Source organism: Lepidochelys olivacea, assembly GCF_965140295.1.
Source record: "Lepidochelys olivacea isolate rLepOli2 genome assembly, chromosome: 1".
Lineage (NCBI taxonomy): Eukaryota > Metazoa > Chordata > Testudines > Cheloniidae > Lepidochelys > Lepidochelys olivacea.
In genome coordinates, this window is record NC_140411.1 from 237,698,380 (window position 1) to 237,717,723 (window position 19,344).

General features: G+C 41.7%; 1 protein-coding gene across 13 annotated transcripts in view; it reads right to left on the reverse strand.

Annotated features, from left to right (window-relative positions):
- Positions 1-17,254, reverse strand: part of PLEKHA5 (pleckstrin homology domain containing A5) — a 275,009-nt gene extending 257,755 nt beyond the window's left edge. For 5 of the 13 annotated variants that reach the window (XM_084635413.1, XM_084635406.1, XM_084635415.1 and 2 more), the window contains exons 1-3: positions 17,035-17,252; positions 16,858-16,934; positions 14,074-14,131 (exon numbers count right to left, since the gene is read on the reverse strand). In XM_084635413.1, the coding sequence (XP_084491539.1) occupies positions 14,074-14,131; positions 16,858-16,934; positions 17,035-17,123 (224 nt within the window). In that variant the 5' untranslated portion in view covers positions 17,124-17,252. Of the gene's footprint in view, positions 1-14,073; positions 14,132-16,857; positions 16,935-17,034 lie in introns of all 13 variants that reach the window. The other 8 variants (XM_084635414.1, XM_084635412.1, XM_084635410.1 and 5 more) reach the window with 4 other exon arrangements.
- Positions 17,255-19,344: the final 2,090 nt, after the last annotated feature.

A 19,344-nucleotide genomic window follows, 5' to 3' on the forward strand; every position in this document is an offset into this window, starting at 1 on the left:
TGAGATTCAAAGGATGATGGAAAGTACTGGGATTTGAATTAGCTGCTGGATCTAGGAGGACTTTTTGTTGTCCAAAGCACAATGGGAATGCTCAAAGGTATTGGAATGCCTGCATTTCTAGTTAGACAGGTTGACACTCACCTGAAATATGCATCCAATGAAGTGAGCTGTAGCTCACGAAAGCTTATGCTCAAATAAATTGGTTAGTCTCTAAGGTGCCACAAGTACTCCTTTTCTTTTTGCTGAAATATGTTAGATCTCACCCTATTTTTTTTATTGCCAACAAAGCAACTGGAAACTCTTTAGTTCACTGCTCAGGATGTTTTCCAAGATATGGGACTCAAGGACACCATCTGGAAACGTTCACTATTTTTTTCCTATAGCGTATGAAAGATTAATTCTTGTTCTGATTTTAAACGGTGATTAAGTTACAGTGTATAAAACTATACCACCCAATTCCATGTAATTTGGGGGGTTGGTGAAAAAGATACACAACAATGTTCATATAAGACAGTTCAACACCTCTTAATACATGTTCTCCCAGCACAAAACTAAATCACTGTTGGAAATGAAAGTATCCACAGGTACCAGAGGACTAATAGGACAGAAATAAATAATTTTACCTGCAGTACGCATAACGCCAGATACTATTAAAACTGAAAGTTTCAAGTTTACTGCATTTTTCACCTTTTAAGCTGTTTGTTCACTGTCTGGTATTCTTGTCCAAGCTGAACACAATACAGAATTCATTTCTGTTTCTGGTCAGCTTCATCTGCTGGCTCTCAAAACACATTCAATATTTTGCAATCTTTGTGTTGCAAACATTGTAAGGAAAAGTAAACTTTGCTGAAGAGTTTGTTTTAAATTTCCTGAAATCACTTCAGTTAAATATTAGATTTGCTGAATACATGAAGAGCATAAAAAGCTGAGATTGTCCTAAACCACTTCATCAAGAAGGGTCCATCATGTGCTTTTTCCTGGGGCCTATGCATTATGGCAGAAGAAGATAGGAGGATCAGTGACAAGTCAGTTTTATGTATTACAGACCAGCATCTCAAGGAACCAGTACCACCTTAAATGGATCAACCACACAACATTTGTTTGGTCACATCTTAACCTTGAAATTCAGTGAAGGAGGAAAGAGGAGAAGTTAGAGATAGTTGGATAAAACAGAACCTTGAAAAATAAAGTTGAGGTAAGTGCTAAATTTTGTAAAAGTGGTAGCAGTGCCTTAGACAACTAGCATAAGTTTATGAGACTCCAAAGCAACTCAAAACTCTACAGGTACAAATTTTAAATTATATCTTTTCCCGTTGTCAAGGCTGGATTTTGTAATGTAGATATTGAATACAATAGTTAATTATGACACTAAAAATATTCTTAGGTATGTGATTCAACAAGCCTTTTGTACAGTTATTTCTATCATATAAACAAGAGGATTCTAATCTGAATGCCAAATCCTCTCTGAACATTCAGTGTAAAAACATGTTCATTGTCTCAAACACTGATCAATTAATAATTCAAGTAGAGCTAATCTGACGTAGTTAGAATCTTCATCAGTTTCCATAAGAACTGCTTCCCAAATCAGGTTAGAAGGTAATATGGAAGCTAATGAATTTTTTCCATATTGGATGTTTACCATAAAAAAAGTTATATATGCATCTAACCTATTTTATCTTTATGCTGTTAAGATAGCTATTAAATAACCTTATTCTGAATTATGAAAATGATGGCTCAAATACATATTTTTGTTGGTGGTTCTCTATAACTACTTTCCATATCGGTTTCCATTAAGGGTCAGAACCAAGAAATTTTAGGGTTTAAAGGAACTGTAGTATGGATCTCTCTCTCTATATAACTTCTCCTAAAATAAATTTTTAAATGTCAGCAAAAATAACAGCAACAAATGTTAGTTTGGGGCCTTGCTACCTGAAAAATCTCACACATTTATCTTAGCCACAACAGACCCTCCTTCCTCATTTTTTAAGTTAATGGATTCTAAAAACAACACTGGTTGGTGTTTCATATATAACAGGGGTAATCTATTTTTGTCAAGGTCCAAATTTCTTGGTCAATGTATAGTGAAGGTCCAGATTCCAAAGAAAATACAAAAAATACAAGTAAATAAAGAGCTTTTGCAATCAATTCAAAAGTATCTGGCGGTCAAGATTTGCCCCACGATCTGCCTATCGACTACCCCGGTATAGAATATATTACATTTACTTTGGTCCATATGCTTTCTTCCTCTAAATCAAATGCACAGGTAAGTTAGTTGCTTTTTTTTTTTTTTTTTTAAATACATTCAGAAAGACATTCTCTAAGAATATTTTAAACAAATAAAAATTCCTGGACCCTATACTGCATTTAATACATGTGTGGGATCTATGGACAAAAAAAATATTCACAACAAGATGAGCTACAGAATAATCTTTCGCTGGTAGTTCAACCCAGATGAAAGTATCAGATATGTTCTGATTGTGCAAGAAATACATCACAATTTTTAGTGGCAAAGGATACAAGAAAATCTTAAATTAATATTTCTGCTTTAAAATTATTTACTCAAAAGGTTTTGAAGATAGCACTTTAAACCAAAATATTTATTGAATATTTTTCTTGGTTATTTCGTATTCAAAGATATTTGCATATCAAGATATTATTTCCTATGCTGTTTGAGATACTGCCATGTTTTCAGCTAAGAACATGCAAAATTATAGTCATTAGTGCTTTTTTCTACTAACTCTGGTAGTAAATGGACTCTGCAATACGCTAATTTATTAAGAGTGGATTGCTGGATAAAGTATCTCTGCCTACCAATAATCCTCAAGTAGTTCTAGACAAAATAGTCCATATAAAGAGTGACTAAAATTATCCTTAATCACAAGTATTTTGGAAACATTTTCATATAAACTCCCTTACCATTACTAAAAATGGATGTGTGCCATATAAGTTTTCAAAGTCTTGTTTTAAAAAATTACCCTTTTTCCAGGAAGGGACTTCAAGTGTTCCATTCAAACCCAGGGACACAATTTTATATGCCTGGAGGATGGAGGTTTAACACAATCTAAAGACATCTTGTCTGTAGGCATTTGTGCTAGCTAGCATTTGCTTGGGTTATATATATTCCAAACTTTTATTCTATTTTTTTATTATCCTTGTTATACCCTGATATTAAGATATTCCAAAGGAAAGAGTGCTCAGTTCACTAAGATTCAAAAACAAAATTCACATAGTGTAAGTTGATTTAACTACCTTGATCCCTAAAGAACAATGTACAAACTTTGAAATCTGCATATGCTAACTGAAATTTTGTTTTCCAATATTTACACTGTAGTTTGCTTTTTTTGCATTTCACTCACTCTAAAAGTGGACAATGATTTAATTTTCTGGTTCTCCTGCACTTAAGACAATATTAGTTGAGTTCACAACATAACAGAGCAATATTTAAAAAGGGCTTGAAAAAAAAAATCTACTGGCCTACTCCTGCTGGCAGTTTGGTTGGGGTGTTAGGGCTTGAAAAAAAAAATCTACTGGCCTACTCCTGCTGGCAGTTTGGTTGGGGTGTTTAAGCTTTCAATTTTCTATTAATCTAAACTTTCATTTTTTAAGGTAGCAAAGATAACCTCACAGATTTGAACTCATGCAGGGCTTCCTTCCCCCAGTCCACAAACAACTAATGACTTTGCACCTCATCACCACCTTCCCTCCAACCACAGATCTGCACTCTTTGGGGTGGAGAGTGAGAATATGCTGTTTCTTCCCCCACCTTTCTGAAGGAGATGGTGAGGGAAGAAGAGCAAACAATATACAAAACTTAGACACTTACTTGATAAAGGATACAAAATAGCATACAGAGAGCACCCTGGCAGGAATCCCAGCATTTAGGGTTTGGCGGTTCAATTTCCAACTAGGTACTATCCCTGTACTTCTGCGGTTTTTGTCTGTGTGAGCACCAGTGTTTAGCCTGAACCAAACTGTGCCTCTGGTACAATGTACATTAATTCATTATAACAAGAGCTAGCACACTATAGAACACATACAGGAAAAAAAGGCTTATCACAGCACCAAGACAGATTCTGGTTTCTGACCCAATGCAATAAATATACATAAACACTCAGATTAGAAAGCAATAAATGCTTTTAAAGTGAAAAATTTAAAGTGTGCATTGGAATGAAGCTAACATTTGGATCTGAAAAGGTTTCACTGAAGAGTATCAAATATTTTTCTACTCTAAAACATTCCAAAGTTTCTGGGATGCCAATTCAGCTCTTTTAGTACTTCATTTCAGTAAGAAAAATGTATCTAGTAGGCTTCCAGAGAGGCATGGAAGCTGGGGAAAAGAAAAGAAAGGTCCTGAAAGAAATGACTGGAAAACTAGGGAAAAAGACAACATTAGTTAAGCACCAAAGAGGTTTTTCTTCTCCTTTAGTTTCCTCTTCTCAGTCTTCAAGAGAAATACTGGTGTGCAAATTAGTCCAGATGTATATTTTTCTAATGGAAAAATCAATGCATGACTGTGTTCATAACAACTGCACTAGCCAACCACACAAAGTTATGATCAGTATTTGCTTCACTGTTTATCCTCCTTTCATATGTAATATCAAAACAAAAGGGCACCTGAAAACAAAGCACATTCACCCCTCTCATTACCAATTCAATAAACAGCTAAGACTGAGGTTGAGACTGAAGCATCACCTTTTACAAAAAACTACTCAGCCATTTAAACTTGATTAAAAGAGATTATTAATTGGCTATTAAATAAAATGCAGCCTTCAGTATCTTAAGCATCTTCTCAATTAATTCTATTTAATACGGCTGCTACTCTGAAACACTGAGTACTGCATTTTTACATACTAATAAGAAATAGCAGCAGGTATTTATTTTCTTCACATAATTTTCCAGGCCATCCTTACTATGAATAAGACATTTTATGGGACTGTGGAATTTACAGTGTAAACACAGAAGGATTCAATGGCTCAGCAATTGGAAATCAATTTGTCACACACAGTGTAAAGGTACATAGAGCACAACTATTTTCTTGATTTTCATGTTCAGTACTCCACGCACTAGAGAAATAACCAAGGAATACCTTTGAAGTATGTTTGAATATTAGTTGTTGGGTGGTTTGGGTTTTTTTTTTTTTTTTTTAAGTGTATTTAGTAGTGGTCAAGGCCACCAATCTAGACGGTAATAGTAGTAAGCTCCATCAGTTACAAACTAGCACAGCTTTCTTTTTTAGTTGTAAAACTTTCCTGTCAAACTATATAGCCCTGTGCCTTCTTCCATTTCCCCCTCCCCAGAAAGGGTGACCGTGGACTCACAACTTATTATGATTATTTGTCTTTTCATCTTCTATATAGACCATCTCTTACCACCACTCTTAGTATTTAGTTTTTTTATTTGTGTAATATTTTGAAGGAGGTAAAAATTAAAACATGACGACTACAGTTTGTTTTCAAGATCTTTTATAGTACCCACTTTAAAATCACAAGCCACCAGAGTACAATCTGGAAGTGTCACAGGTGAAGGTTCTTACTTTGCTATTTGACAAAGACCGCTCTTTCTAGGGCCTGTAAGAGGAACACAGCCTCTCAAACCCTCCAGTCTGTAATCTGGCCCAGAGATCCATAGTGACTTGTCGGGGGGGAGGGATCATCTTATAAAGGCCAGGGATCTATATAAAAGTTTCAGGCCAGTCTCAATTTCTGTAGAAGTCAAGAAATTTTTGTTAAAAGCAACCAAAAACAATTTTTTTTGAACTGGTCTTGTGCTTTTTTTTTTTTTTTGGGGGGGGGGGGGGCGCGGACGACGGACGGACAACACTTCTTTAAGGTAATGAAGGCAATCTGAACTATTATTCCTCAAATTCCATTTCTCTTTCAAAAATGGATTTTTCTTTTTATATTTTATCACAGAAATCCCAGTGATATCTTGTCTGATCTTTCCTGGAAGACCTTCTCAGAAAAGGTTAAAAGAACAGGAGTACTTGTGGCACCTTAGAGGTACTCCTGTTCTTTTTGTGGATACAAAACAACATGGCTTCTACTCTGAAACCTGTCAGAATAGGCAAAGATCACAGCAAACCATCTTCGCTCAACAGGAAGGCTGTTAAACGACTAACAGAACTATCCTTTATCCAAAAGGTTAGCAAATAACATTAACCAAAAACAAACAAAAAACAAAAAATATTCTAAACTCTCTGAGTTTGTCCTGTGGAGGAGAGAACTCAAGGTAAGATCAGAGTTGGTTAATACATGCTGGCTAACTCCAGTCTTTTTTCCTAAAGGTGTGTCTACAGTATAGATGCTGTAATGCATACACTTCCTATGTCTAAGGAAGGGCTTTTGATCACCTCTCCCAGAGGCAGTAGCAAAAATCCTGCCACTGACTAACCATATCCTTACCAGGGGTTAGACAACCTATAGTGCTTGGGGCATGAAATTTTTCACTGCCCCAAGTAATGTAACTAAATGGATCTAATTTTTTAAGAGCAGACTAGGCTTCATACAGGGCAATCTTTACTTATAATCCCTATCCTTCCGAATTTCAGGATTCATCTACTCTGGGGATTGTACCCACCAATGTATCTGTATGGTAGAAAGCCTAAGCACAGACATGCAAAACCTCTACATGTTGCTGTTTGCACTGGTACAACTTCTCTGTTCAACTTGGGATTATAATATCTTGCCTATCTACACCAGGGGTAAATACCAGTGCAGCCAAATCAGTGGTTGGTCATTAATTGCTTAATTAGAGCAATTCCTTACAAAAGCCTCATTGAGCTCAGGGGCTGAGCTCCAAGTTGTGTGATGCACCCCTTACCACTTAGTGCAGCAGTTCTCAACTGGGGACGCCACGAGTCCTTTCAAGGGATCCAAGGAGCCCCGCGGCTGAAACCCAGACCCTGAGCCTTAGCACCCCCTGAGGGGCTCAAGCCAGGAGGCTCAGGGCTCAAGTTCTGAGCCCTGGTACTCCCTGTAGGGTTGAAGCTGTGAGCCCATGGGCAGAGTTGTGGACACAGAGGGCATTGCCTCCCTCCAAAAAAACCTACAGAGCAAGAGCACAGTAGTCCTGGGGGCAGCTCCACACACCTTCCCCTCTCTTCTCCCCGCCCCCTGGCCAGGTCGGAGGTGAGAAGCTAGAGGCGATGTAGTGGCAAACAGCTCCCTGGCAGAATTTCCTATATAGGTTGTACTGAGCATGCTCACCCAAACTCAGCAGACTCAGTAAGTAACTGCTATTGGTGAGAAAATTTGCCAGCTGCTGTTTTTGCTGTTACACCAGGCAGTGAAGCTGCTGCTGCTCTGCCTGGTGCTATGGAGCAGGCAGACGCAGCATTTTCTCCTCTCCTGCTGGTGCTCTGGGTTAAAGCTGCTCCTCAGCTCCCGAGTCCCAGCCCCCTTTCCACCCAGGTTGGGAGACCCAGTTCCGTGGCTGACAGACCCCTCCAGGAACACAGACCGCAGGGTACCCCTCCAGGCACACAGCCCCTAGTACTCCTCTCCTACACCCTGAGCTACCCCCTGCCTGCACAGAGTCCCAGGTACCCCACTCCCTGCACCCTGAGCTACTACCCCACTGCCCACACACAGCTCCTAGCCAACCCCCTCCCTGCACCCACAGCCACCCCGTGTGCACACAGCCCCAGCTACCCCCCCTCCCTGCGCCCTGAGCTACCCACTTGACCGCACACAGCCCCTAACCACCCCCTCCCTGCACCCTAATCGGTTTTCAAACTTTTTGAGCAAAGCCCACACCTTTGAGTTATAATTTTTGGTTACACCCACCCCCCCATGCCAGACAGGCGGTCTGCTGAGGTGAGTCAGGAGGAGGTGGCACTCCCTCCCTGGACTGCTGACCTCTGCCCCCAAAATAGAAGTCAAAGTACGCCTATGTCTAAGGCCCCTGCCCCAAGCCATCTCCCGCTGGACCTGGAGTTTTTATAGCACGTTGAGGGGGGCCTCAGAGAGAAAAAGGTTGAGAACCCCCTGACTTAGTGCATACTAGTGTTCCCACCCAGTCTATGGCCACTAGAGCTGCAGAAGGGCTACAGAAAAGACAGGCAAATTTAAGGCCTTGTCTATGTGAAGCTTGCACCAGTTTGCCTAAAGAGGTTTCTTTAAAAACCAGTTTAGTTAAACTAATGCAAAGCCCTGTGTGCACATTGTTAAACTGATTTTAAACTTTGCTTACAGAGGTGTACTTACCAATGCAAGCTAAATTATATAAATGAGGTTTAAAATCAGTTTAAGTATGCCCACATAGGGTTTCTGCTCTGGTTTAACTAAACCTTTTTTTAAAAAGCACTATTACTTGAACCAGCACACGTCTATGTTCAGACAAGGTCAAAGAAAATAGTTCAGGCAAGTTCTAACCAGTTGCAACTATCACAGGTTCAGCTGCATCACAGAGTCTTCATGTGCCATTATAGAAGTGGCAACAGAAACCAATGCACTGTTGTCTTGTGAGTCTACAGCCACACTACTCTACCACCACTAAAATTCTCACTCATCTTAATGGTGTTTACTTTGAAGTCTATGAAAACTCAGGCCTGGTCTACACTAGAAAATTAGCTCTACATAAGTACACTCAGGAGTGTGAAAAATCCACACCCTTGAGCAGCACAGTAAAGCCACCCTAAATCCCGGTGTAGACAGTGCTAGGTCTGATATAAGAATTCTTCTGTCAAACCAGCTGCTACCTTTCGTGGAAGCAGACTACCTACAGCAATGGGAGAATCCCTCCTTTTGGCATAGGCAGTGCTTACACTGAAGCGCTACAGTGGCGCAGCTATGGCACTGTAGCATTTTAAGTGTAGACAAGCCCTCAGCCCTTACCTACTCTAGGATTTCAGCTACTGGGATTGCTGCACCAACACAACTTGTAGCACAGACCCATGCAGCTTACCATCTGTGAAGTATTACACGTGATATGCACTTCTGTAGTTTAACACCAAAACTAATGTTTCTGCAGTATGCCCAATCTCAAATCTTAAGACACTTAACACTCAAATCCAAGAGTGGGATTTAAAAAAAAAAAAAAAAAAAAACTTTCTGAAGAAATTCTGGAATTTTTGCAAGCTTCTCAGATTTTAAAGGAAACCCAAGTTTTATTCTCTCTGGAAGTCATATTTGATGGTATTTGGAGGAATTGGAGGTCATGTAAAATAAGTTAGCAGGCTCAACCCAAATTCTAATGCACAGGCACTTGTATTTCTCAGCAAGGGAAGACTGACACCTTACACTACCCAAACTGGTATAGATGTCCCAGCAGAACACAATCAAGAACGAATTGAGAGAGACTGAACATCCCTCATCCTAAAAGTAGACCCTCCAAAACAAAATAAGATTGAGGCATATTGGCAGTTATCTGTACGAGCACTGTAGTATTTAAGCTTGCAGTGCCACTACCTATTCTAGAACATTTCACTTTCCAGCACTGACAATCAGCTCTTCACCAAAAAGATATACAACTAGCTCAATGGAAAATTTTGCTTTTCCACCCCTAATTTTAGTGACATTCCTATGGCACTCACTGCCACAATTTGAGCCCATTTATGCAAATTCAATTTCTCCATACTAGCTTAATCTTAACTTATTTGAACATACCATGTGAAAGTATTTACCTAACAAGCGAGATAACTGAAATGAAATGCAAGTGATAATTGGAAGTATTAATTCTACAAACAATTGTTACATGTGAAAGTGTTATTTTTCAGAGAGAAGTGTACAATTACTAAAAAGAATGGGGCAAAATGTAGTTTACATGCAAGCCATGTCTCACCTCATAATAACTTAACAGCCCAATTTTCTTTAACTAGGAAGCAGAGCTGACTGTACACATGTCTAATTTTACAACTTTAATGTACAGATGTATGTAAAGTGTATTCAGGAAAAAAAGAATACATGCATGAAAAAGACAGTCCAATGTGATTCAACGCACTCATGGAGTGCCATAATAGTTGTTCTAAATAAGTGAAGTATACAACAAACTGATAAATGAAGTAGACTAATGAAATACTTAGACATTGGAAAAACATATTGCTTTTAGTTAGCAGTGAGCTTTGGCCACTGACATTCCACAGTAAAAAGAGAGCCTCTACCTCTACCATGCTATTTAGTTTCTGTATTGGATTTCTTCTACTAACCCAAATTGCAAGATAGTTCAAAGTCCTACTCCCAACTCATTAAATAAATCTTATTCAAATTCTTCAGACAGAATCTCATTACCCAGAGCAAGCAGAACTCTATTTACCTATCTGTGCTTTAAAATTAGTACAGACCCAAAGCCAAGCAGAAAGTCTAAAATAAAAACGTGGAACAAACTTTACATATTCTGAAAATGAAAATACGCACCCCAACAAAATATGTTCTTTAAATAATCACATTTCAATACAGAATGTAATCTGAGACATTTGTTTAATGCCAGTACTTAAAGCATGTAGTTAAGATTTGCTTGATGCGTATTCTCCTCTATATTACCTCCATTTGATTACACAGTATTTGCAAAAATCATTCAATATTCTAACTCAGGGGAGGGCAAACTACGGCCCGCAGGCTGGATTCAGCCCATAAGGGCTTTCAATCCAGCCTCAAGCTCCGTGGCGCAGAGGGGCTAAGGCAGGCTCACTGCCTGCCATGGCCCCATGCCACTCCCAGAAGCGGCCGGCATGGCATCCCTGAGGCCCCTGTGGGGGGGGGGGGGCCACAGGGCTCTGTGCACTGCTCTCGCCTACAGGCACCACCCCCCACAGCTCCCATTGGCCGGGAACAGTCAACAGTGGCCAATGGGAGCTTCGGAGTTGGTACCCACAGGCGAGGGCAACATGCAGTGGAGCCACCTGCCCTGCCCCACCCCACCCCCAGGAGCCACTACCAGGCATGCTGGCCACGGCAGGCAGGAAGCCTGCCTTAGCCCCGCTGCACGCCGCTGCCACCCCTGAGCCGCTCAAGGTAAGCAGTGCCAGCTGGAGCCTGCACCCCAAATCCCTCCTGCTCCCCACACCCCAACCCCCTGCTTTGAGACTCCTCCCGCACTCCCTCCTGAGCACCAACCCCCTCCCGCAATCCCTCCTGCACCTCAACCTCCTGCCCCAGCCCTACATTCATGGCCCTGCATACAATTTCCCCACCCAGATGTGGCCCTCAGGCCAAAAAGTTTGCCCACCCCTTTTCTAACTCAACCAGCATATTTGAAATCACATTTCAAAAGTTACAATCAAGTTTCCTATCACAGAAATAATATTTTCACCTACGTTCTCTTGGAATACATTATAGAATACCATAGATAAAATTTACACACATGCATGGCTAAAAACACCATTGCAGAGTTCCACTAACTTCCGTCTACTCCCTCTTTAAATATAACTTGGGATCATCTTCTCTTTACAACCTTTAACTGGGAACAAAGATGGAATAAATTGTCTTTTTCTTATATTCTTATTTAGGCAAATCAGATAATCCACAAGATTCTAATATTTTATTTTTTATTATTGTTCTAAGTGTTAAATATTCATTAAGATGATTAATTTTAGAATATCAAAACAATGTATCCACACAAAATATTAATATGAGCAGCATTACAGTGAAAACTGCCTCACACTATGATCTTGCTCATACTAGCACCTCCCTTCCCCAACAACCCACCATTCTCCACCAATTCTGGGAACACAACTATCATTTGGGCTCAGACAACCACATTATAACATGTCTAACTTGTGAAGTACAAGTGTGGATAACACTGGTTAAGGTGTCCTGTCTACTCTACCACGCGTTGTTGCTAACACTAGTGGAGCTGAATGGTAGGAAATTTTAGGGAAAAAAAGCCAGTGTAGTTGTCTGAAAAAGTTGTTGTAGTGAAAAAGTGTAAACAGCCTCAAATCCTGCGTTTACGAACAATAAACACAAACTGAAGTCAAGAACATCATTGCTCATCCCTCACATTTTAAAGTAAAAACTGATACACTACTATACTGCTATAACATATCAAGCAGATTGAACTAAAATGCAGCATACGTTTTCAGAGATACAGTAAGCATAATATTTAACTATTTGGTGTTGAAAGTACTATCAGCAATGTGTACTTTGGATAACATTTCTAACAACATCCTGTGCCACAAGAGCTGTAAGTTTGAACATTTGCAAAATGTGCTTCACTATGAACAGCATGGTACTTAATTAGCAAGTTCCTGACATAGTTCAGAGCAATTTTAAACATCCCGTTTCTTTATCGCCTCATTTTGCAGCATTTCTACCTAAAGTTGCATGAATGCAGTATAGTAAAGTAGCCTTTGGAAAGAACATTTTAATATTGACAAACAAGCTTCTCGGAACTACAAGTCACAGTCCATCAACAACTAGGCCTTTTGAGATAGCTTGGTAAAGATTCCAATTGCAAGTTTTGGTATTACAATCAAAATCAGAAAACTCGAAAATCAATTCTAAAAGACTTATACAGTGGGTCAAATCAATACAGTCATTTATATTGTACCCATCACTTGCCATCTGGCACAACTTAAATATCACATACCTTCCTCAACATTCACAGCAGAAAACTGCAAAGAATTGTAGAAAAATGGGCAGTAGCTTACCGTTCTTACATTAGTAGTGTTTACTCATAAGAGTTGTCCCATTTATACACTACTAATGCAAGTAAGGGACGTATATCAGACCTCAGCATACTGAGAAGTGCCTTCATAAGTCTGAAGACGTTTACAATTTGTTGGAGTGCCTAAAGCTTGAACAGAAAAGGAGGAAGCATTCCTCTATATTATAGGTTGTTGTGATTTTTTGTTTTGTTTTGGGAGGGGGTTGGGGAGGTGCAATGTAGAATATTATGTTCACCTCACATTGAAAAGGTTTTAAGAAGTCTGCACAGATCGAACACCTACTTTTGACTTAAAAAAAAAAAAAGCCTCACCTCTGTTTCTCAGTTAAAAGAATATTACACAAAACGACCAAAGTGGACACTTCCCTGAACCAATCACTTAAAAAAAAAAGGGGGTGGTGGTGGTGGTAAGGACCTGGTTTATTCTACCCAAATATTAATGTACTGAAGAATTCTGAAAACAGCTTAAGGATCAAGCCATCCTATGCTACTACAAAAATCTGGTCAAGTCACAAAAAAACCTCATCTCATTAATCAAAGACAGACATTTGAAAAAATACTTGAACTGAGAATCATAGAATCACAGAATAACAGAGTTGGAAGGGACCTCTGGAGGCCATCTAGTCCAACCCCCTGTCCAGAGCAGGACCAATCCCAACAAAAGGAATCACACAAAACCATGCCAAGCTGCAACTGAGCTATTACTAGCTGAAACTGAGTTGATATAGAATATCGGGGTTGGAAGGGACCTCAGGAGGTCATCTAGTCCAACCCCCTGCTCAAAGCAGGACCAATCCCCAACTTTTGCCCCAGTTCCCTAAATGGCCTCCTCAAGGATTGAACTCACAACCCTGGGTTTAGCAGGCCAACGCTCAAACCAGTGCTAAAGTTACAATAGGACATATTTAAGCACACAATGGTAAATGCAGACAGTTTTTTCTTTTACAGAATTTCTGAAAAAATGTAAGATAAAAGATAAATCAGATTAAAAACAAAACTGACAGTTTAGTGGTTTTAAAATGTAATTACTATAAATACGATGTTCAGTAGCCAGGAATCCTGTCCCAACAAGAGATTTTTTTTTTTTTTTTTAAACTGTCCTTCTGAAATTTTTTTAGATACACACATCACTTAAGCACATATGTACACAAACTCAGGCTGTATCTTGAATTTTCCAGCCATTTCTTGCTAGATGTGTACACACTATCATAGCACATATGATAGTTTCCATCTGCACCTGAAGTGCTCAAAAAAAATCTAGACACTAAGTTCAAGAAATCATTGCCCTAACAATGTAGAATAAACTAAATACAATTGATCTCTGCTATTATATACTGCACACTCCTTTTAAAGTGATTATTCATAGATTGCATTTAATCCTGAATTAAAATTTACTCATTAAGAATAATATACAGCCACACTTAGGAAATTTCAAATTTTAGTATCTTGACAAACTATCATTCAACTCACTTTATGTAGTATCTTGCACCTTCAAAAGTATATGCTTCTTCCCAACCTGTGGGTAAGTCTAGAAAACAAGAAGTGATACATCATAAATTTTATAGATTAGACTAGCGCAGAGTTACAGCAATGTGCATACCTGGCCAATATGTACCTTTGTCTACACAGAGAAACAAAATACAAACTGTTAAAGTTTTTATATAGAGTCAACAAAAAAATTGTTTGGGCTTAAACCATTCCCTGTAGTGTGCAAACAATATAAATGGTAAAATGTAAATTAGATTAGCATTTTCAGAAGTAGTAATTCAGGTAAGGACATATGTAAGCCCAGAAGTGTTCCTTCTCTTTAAACAATAATTAGAATTGTTGCAGGCCTAATCTTAAAAAGTATTAGTTCTAAATTACTTGATAAGGTAAAGATTTAAGCAAATCAATTTACGAAGTTCTGCAGTGCATATAAGTCACATGCATCCTAACAAGCATGATATCCTCTTAAAATACACCACAGAAGATATTTGGTTTATATTAGCATAGGTATATCACTAAACACTGTCCCTAAGACACACACCAACTTTTTTGTAGTGTTGACAACTCTGTTCAACACTGCATGAAAATACATTCATCTCACATCTAGGGCAGAAAGAGATGACTTATTTTTTCCCCTCTGTTGAGTATCAGTTTCCTAAGCAAAATGAGTCAACAAGGCAGAGGCCCCATCTAGAGAAGTAAAATCTTCATAGAATAAACTGAGGACCAGATTTTTAAAGGTATTAGACACCTGAAAGTCTACCTACTACCTACATGTTTAGGTGCTTAAATACCTTCTAATATCTGTCCCCGAGACTGTAAAAGGTGGGGATTTTGTGTCGACTTAAGGGAATAAAGGCCATCTACAGATGCTTTGGGTTTTTAAAACAATTCATTTTCAAAGCTAAGACAAAACTATCCAGTCTAATGGGTCTGTTTCCTTTATCCCTCCAGTCTGCTTTTTCACTTCATGATATATCGCAGTCTCCTCTAGGAAAAGAAAAATCTATAGAGTCTTTTGATAAAGGAGTAGGGGAAAGTATGGACCAACAGGATGCCTCTCCAGCGTAAACAGGAATGGCCATCACATGGAGAAAGAGCAAGTCTCCCATAACGGAGTTCTCGCAAAGCAGATACTTAACTCTCCAGGGATGTGGACTTTAAAGACGACAATTCCCTGCTAACAGTGTGAAATATTTGAATGACTTTATTTTTTTGCAAATGTGCATGTAGATCAGTTATTCGGTCACAATCCCTCCTTAAGACAGAGACTTCAATTTAGGTTACAAAACCAAAATCAGCTAAAATAAGTTACAAAATCCTGTCTATATATGGGAAATGAATGAACAGATGTGCACATGAAAACAGAAAATACAGATACAGGTTTGTTTGTACATGATACTGTATCTGTTATCATACGTACATGATACCACACAGAAAATATTTCACACTAACGTTAAAAGAAAATTTAAGTTTACCTGCCAATAACTCCCCAGTTAAACCAATACCTGAATACTTCATAACAAAACTATTTCCTCTGAAAGAGGATAATGGCAAACAAGAAGGTAGAAATAAAAATCAAGCATTTAGGTGATTAGGATAAAACATCAGTGATTCAATAGAGCCATTAACAGTTATTTAACAAGGAATTCATGTGTGACTAGCAGCAATGTCCAACAGCAAATGTACATATGGCCCTTTACCCCTTCATAGTGGATTTAAGATAACTTCTCAGTTAACATAAATGCTAATTACACAGGGGAAGAGCATGAAACCAATGGTTCTACTTCCTGCATTTCAAAGGCTCATGGTTATAACTCACAGCTATTCACCACAGATAAAAGTGTAGGGAGATTTAAAATCAGAAACCCATTCCCCCAACTGTTCCCAACTCACAGGAAAAGAAGAAAGGGGAGGGAGTATAGCCAATGTTTTTCAATAACCCTGGGTGATATTTTAAAATAAAGAACCTCTTGAATACAAACATGAAAGAGGAATACTCCAATAACTTGATCAGTTACAGATTCTCCTCTTCTCTCCCCCATAGTTTACAGGAACGAAAACAACTGCATTTGTAAACACAGGCACAGCCTCCCAGTGGCATTTGCAGCCTGCGTGCAGTTCCAGCAGTGGGAGTTTGGCTCTGGGTCTCCAGAGCGCCTGCTGAAAATCCTCCTCCTCCAGCACCTCCTTCTGCTGCTGTTTCTCCCGAGAGGAACAAACAGCAGCCTCAGAGGAGATTGATTCCACCTCCACCCCCAAATTACTCCTCATGCTTCATCCCCTTTTCCCTCCTACCCATGCCACCTCTCTGTCACTTAGAAACACGCACACGCTCTCAGCCTATATTGGAAAAAAGGGGTGGGGGGTGGGGAGGGGAGGTTTCTAGATGACTATACTTAGTGGGCTCTCCCTAGGCATTTCTCGTACACCTATCGTAATTCCCTTTAGGTGCCAAGGTCTCGACAGGAGGGATGAGGAAGCAGCGCCGCTGGGGCTGGGGGCGGGATGCAGCGGTGAGGGCTCTGACGGGGGAGTCGGGAGGAGGCAGCGGTTGTGGGGGGACGGGGGGGGGACAAGAGGCTCCGGGGGAACAGAGAGGGGTGAGGCAGCTCCAGGGGGTGGGGCCAGGGGCGGGGGTAGGGGGGAGGAAACGGCTGGGGTAGGGGGGAGAGGCGAAGGCTCCCGGGGGGAAGGGGAATCTGCACTCGCAGGCGGCGGCGGCGGCGGCTCCCCAGGCGGTCGCTGCCCCGGCGGGGCCGTTACCTGCGCTGCGGCGGTGCCCGGTGATCACGGCCTCTCCGGTGTGCGGGTGCAGCCAGGTCGTGCTCTTCGCCTCCTCGCTGCGGGGGTGGGGGGGGGGACACACACAGACACCGGGTCAGTCAGCGCCAGCGCCAGCCCCGCCAAAGCCCCGCGCCCCGCCCGGCCCCCCGCACTCACTTGATGAAGAAGAGGCGGCCGCCCTGGCTGATCCCGTAGCTCCAGTTGCCGGGCAGCGAGCACAGCCGCTCCGCGCTCAGGTCCGCCATGGCCGAGCCGCCGCTACCGCCACCAGCGCAGCCGGGGAGAGGTGGCGGGGGGGGGGGCTACGCGCGGCCACGAGCGCGGGCGCGTCACCGCCGCCGCCAACACCTATGGGGGCGAGAGGAAACCGCACCAACCGCCCGGCCCGGCCCCGCCCCTGCCGCCGCGGGGACGCGCCCGGCGTCTTGCCTGCGGGGGCGCGCCTGCTGGTGCTGCGCCCGGGGCGCCCTGGCGCGGGGCGGGTCCGCGTCCTGCAGGGGGCCTGACGAGGGGCGAGCGCCGAGGCGTTCACACGCCGCTGCTGGCCGTGGGTGCCGCCGCTTCGGGCAACGGGGTGGGCGCGCTAGCAAACAAACCCTGCCGGAGAGAGCGCGTCCTGGGAGACCGAGCGAAGTCCAAGGCAGGTGCCGGACTCTCTCAGCCTCACCTGTGTGGGGAGGAGCCCAGCGCGGCTGCAGCCTAAACTCCCTCCCCCGGGAGCGGAGCAGGCTCGAGGGCAGCCCTTGAGGAAACCCCAGCAGGGAGTTAAAGGCGCAGTTAACCTGACACGATGGCACCAGCTTTCCTCCCTAAAGTGGTTCACATGGATCACGTCCCTCCCTCCAACTTCTACGGGCCCCAAAGTGGGATACAGTATGCCAGAGGTCGAATGAGTACCAAAAAATTATTCCTACAGGAAACTCACAGGGTTGCATCCGATGAAGTGGGTTTTAGCCCAGGAAAGCTTATGCCCAAATAAATGTGTTAGTCTCTAAGGTGCCACAAGTCCTCTTCAGGGTTTGTTTGTTTTTTCCGAAAGGTTGGCTTTCCCTGCACTGGATACAACTTTTGGTTTAATCTGAGATACAAAGATGTCCTATATAAACAACTTTCAACAGTAAAGGGAGGAGACCCCTAATGTGTGTGGAACTTGGAGAATAAAATGATAGTGTTCCTTAAAATGAGGTGCATTTGAAAGGTGTGGGGCACAGTAAGGTGGCCCCGGGATCAGGGCTTAAGGTGTTAGTAGTAATTTGGGTAACAAAGACTCCAATCTTGCAGGAAAAAACAAATGGAGGCACCTACCTATCTTTACTCATGTGAATAATCCCACTGTAGTGTGTATATTTACGTTCATCTACATATACTTTCTTAGTTTTAACTGCAAGAGTGTAAGTAATTAATGAAAATACTCAAGAGAACCCTCACACTGGAGGTTTTTGTTCTTTAAAATAAGTTAGCAGGTCCTGATTTCCTCATGAAGGGTACATTGAAATATTTTAAAGCCCTGTATCCAAAAGTAAATTGGAAATTGACAACCTTGTCCCTCTCTAAGCAACTTTTGACAAGTTAAGACAAAGCTGCGTCTTTTCTAAACACAGTTCTGACATGACTTCACTCTGCTCAGACATTGTGGTCAAAGTGTTAGGACACAGTTGAGCTACAGCCAAGTTTTAAAAAACCTTTAAGTGTTGTTTTGTACTGTAGACAGAATTTTTCAGACCATGAAAAATGGAAACCTATGAGTGGATCATAGCTTATGTCCCTGTAAAATGCCTTAAAGAATCAAAATAAAGTAAAAGAATCCTCCCTGTTCATAGACTCAGACTAATAGACTATTGTCAGAAGGGACCATCATGATAGTGTAGTCTGACCTCCTGCACATTGCAGGCCACAGAACCTCACCCACCCATTCTTGTGTTCATGGGCAGTTGGTGAAACTTCCCCTGGGGGAGGCTTGTTCTGCCAACAATCCCACCCACACTTCACCCCTGCTCTACCCCAGGCCCCACCCACCACTGACTCACCACTCATCTCCTCTCACACACACTTTGAGGTCTCCCCCTCCAGTCATCTCCTCCCCACCAACCTGCCACTCACCCATCTGCTGCTCTCCTCCTCCCCTTCCCCTCCCCCGCTAGATTCCCCCCCACCTGCCGTGCAGCTGGCTCACTGCTCACCTCCTCACCCTGCTGCCCCCCCTTCCCCTTTTGACCTAAAGCACTAATAACATTACCCAAGAGGGTAACATTACCCAGCAGGAGAGTGGGGTGGGGGGAGGTATTTTTCCATGCTTTGTGTGTATAAAAAGATCTTCTACACTTTCCACAGTATGCATCCGATGAAGTGAGCTGTAGCTCACGAAAGCTTATGCTCAAATAAATTGGTTAGTCTCTAAGGTGCCACAAGTACTCCTTTTCTTATTACCCAAGAGAACTCAACAGGCAACAGCTATAGATCAATTGC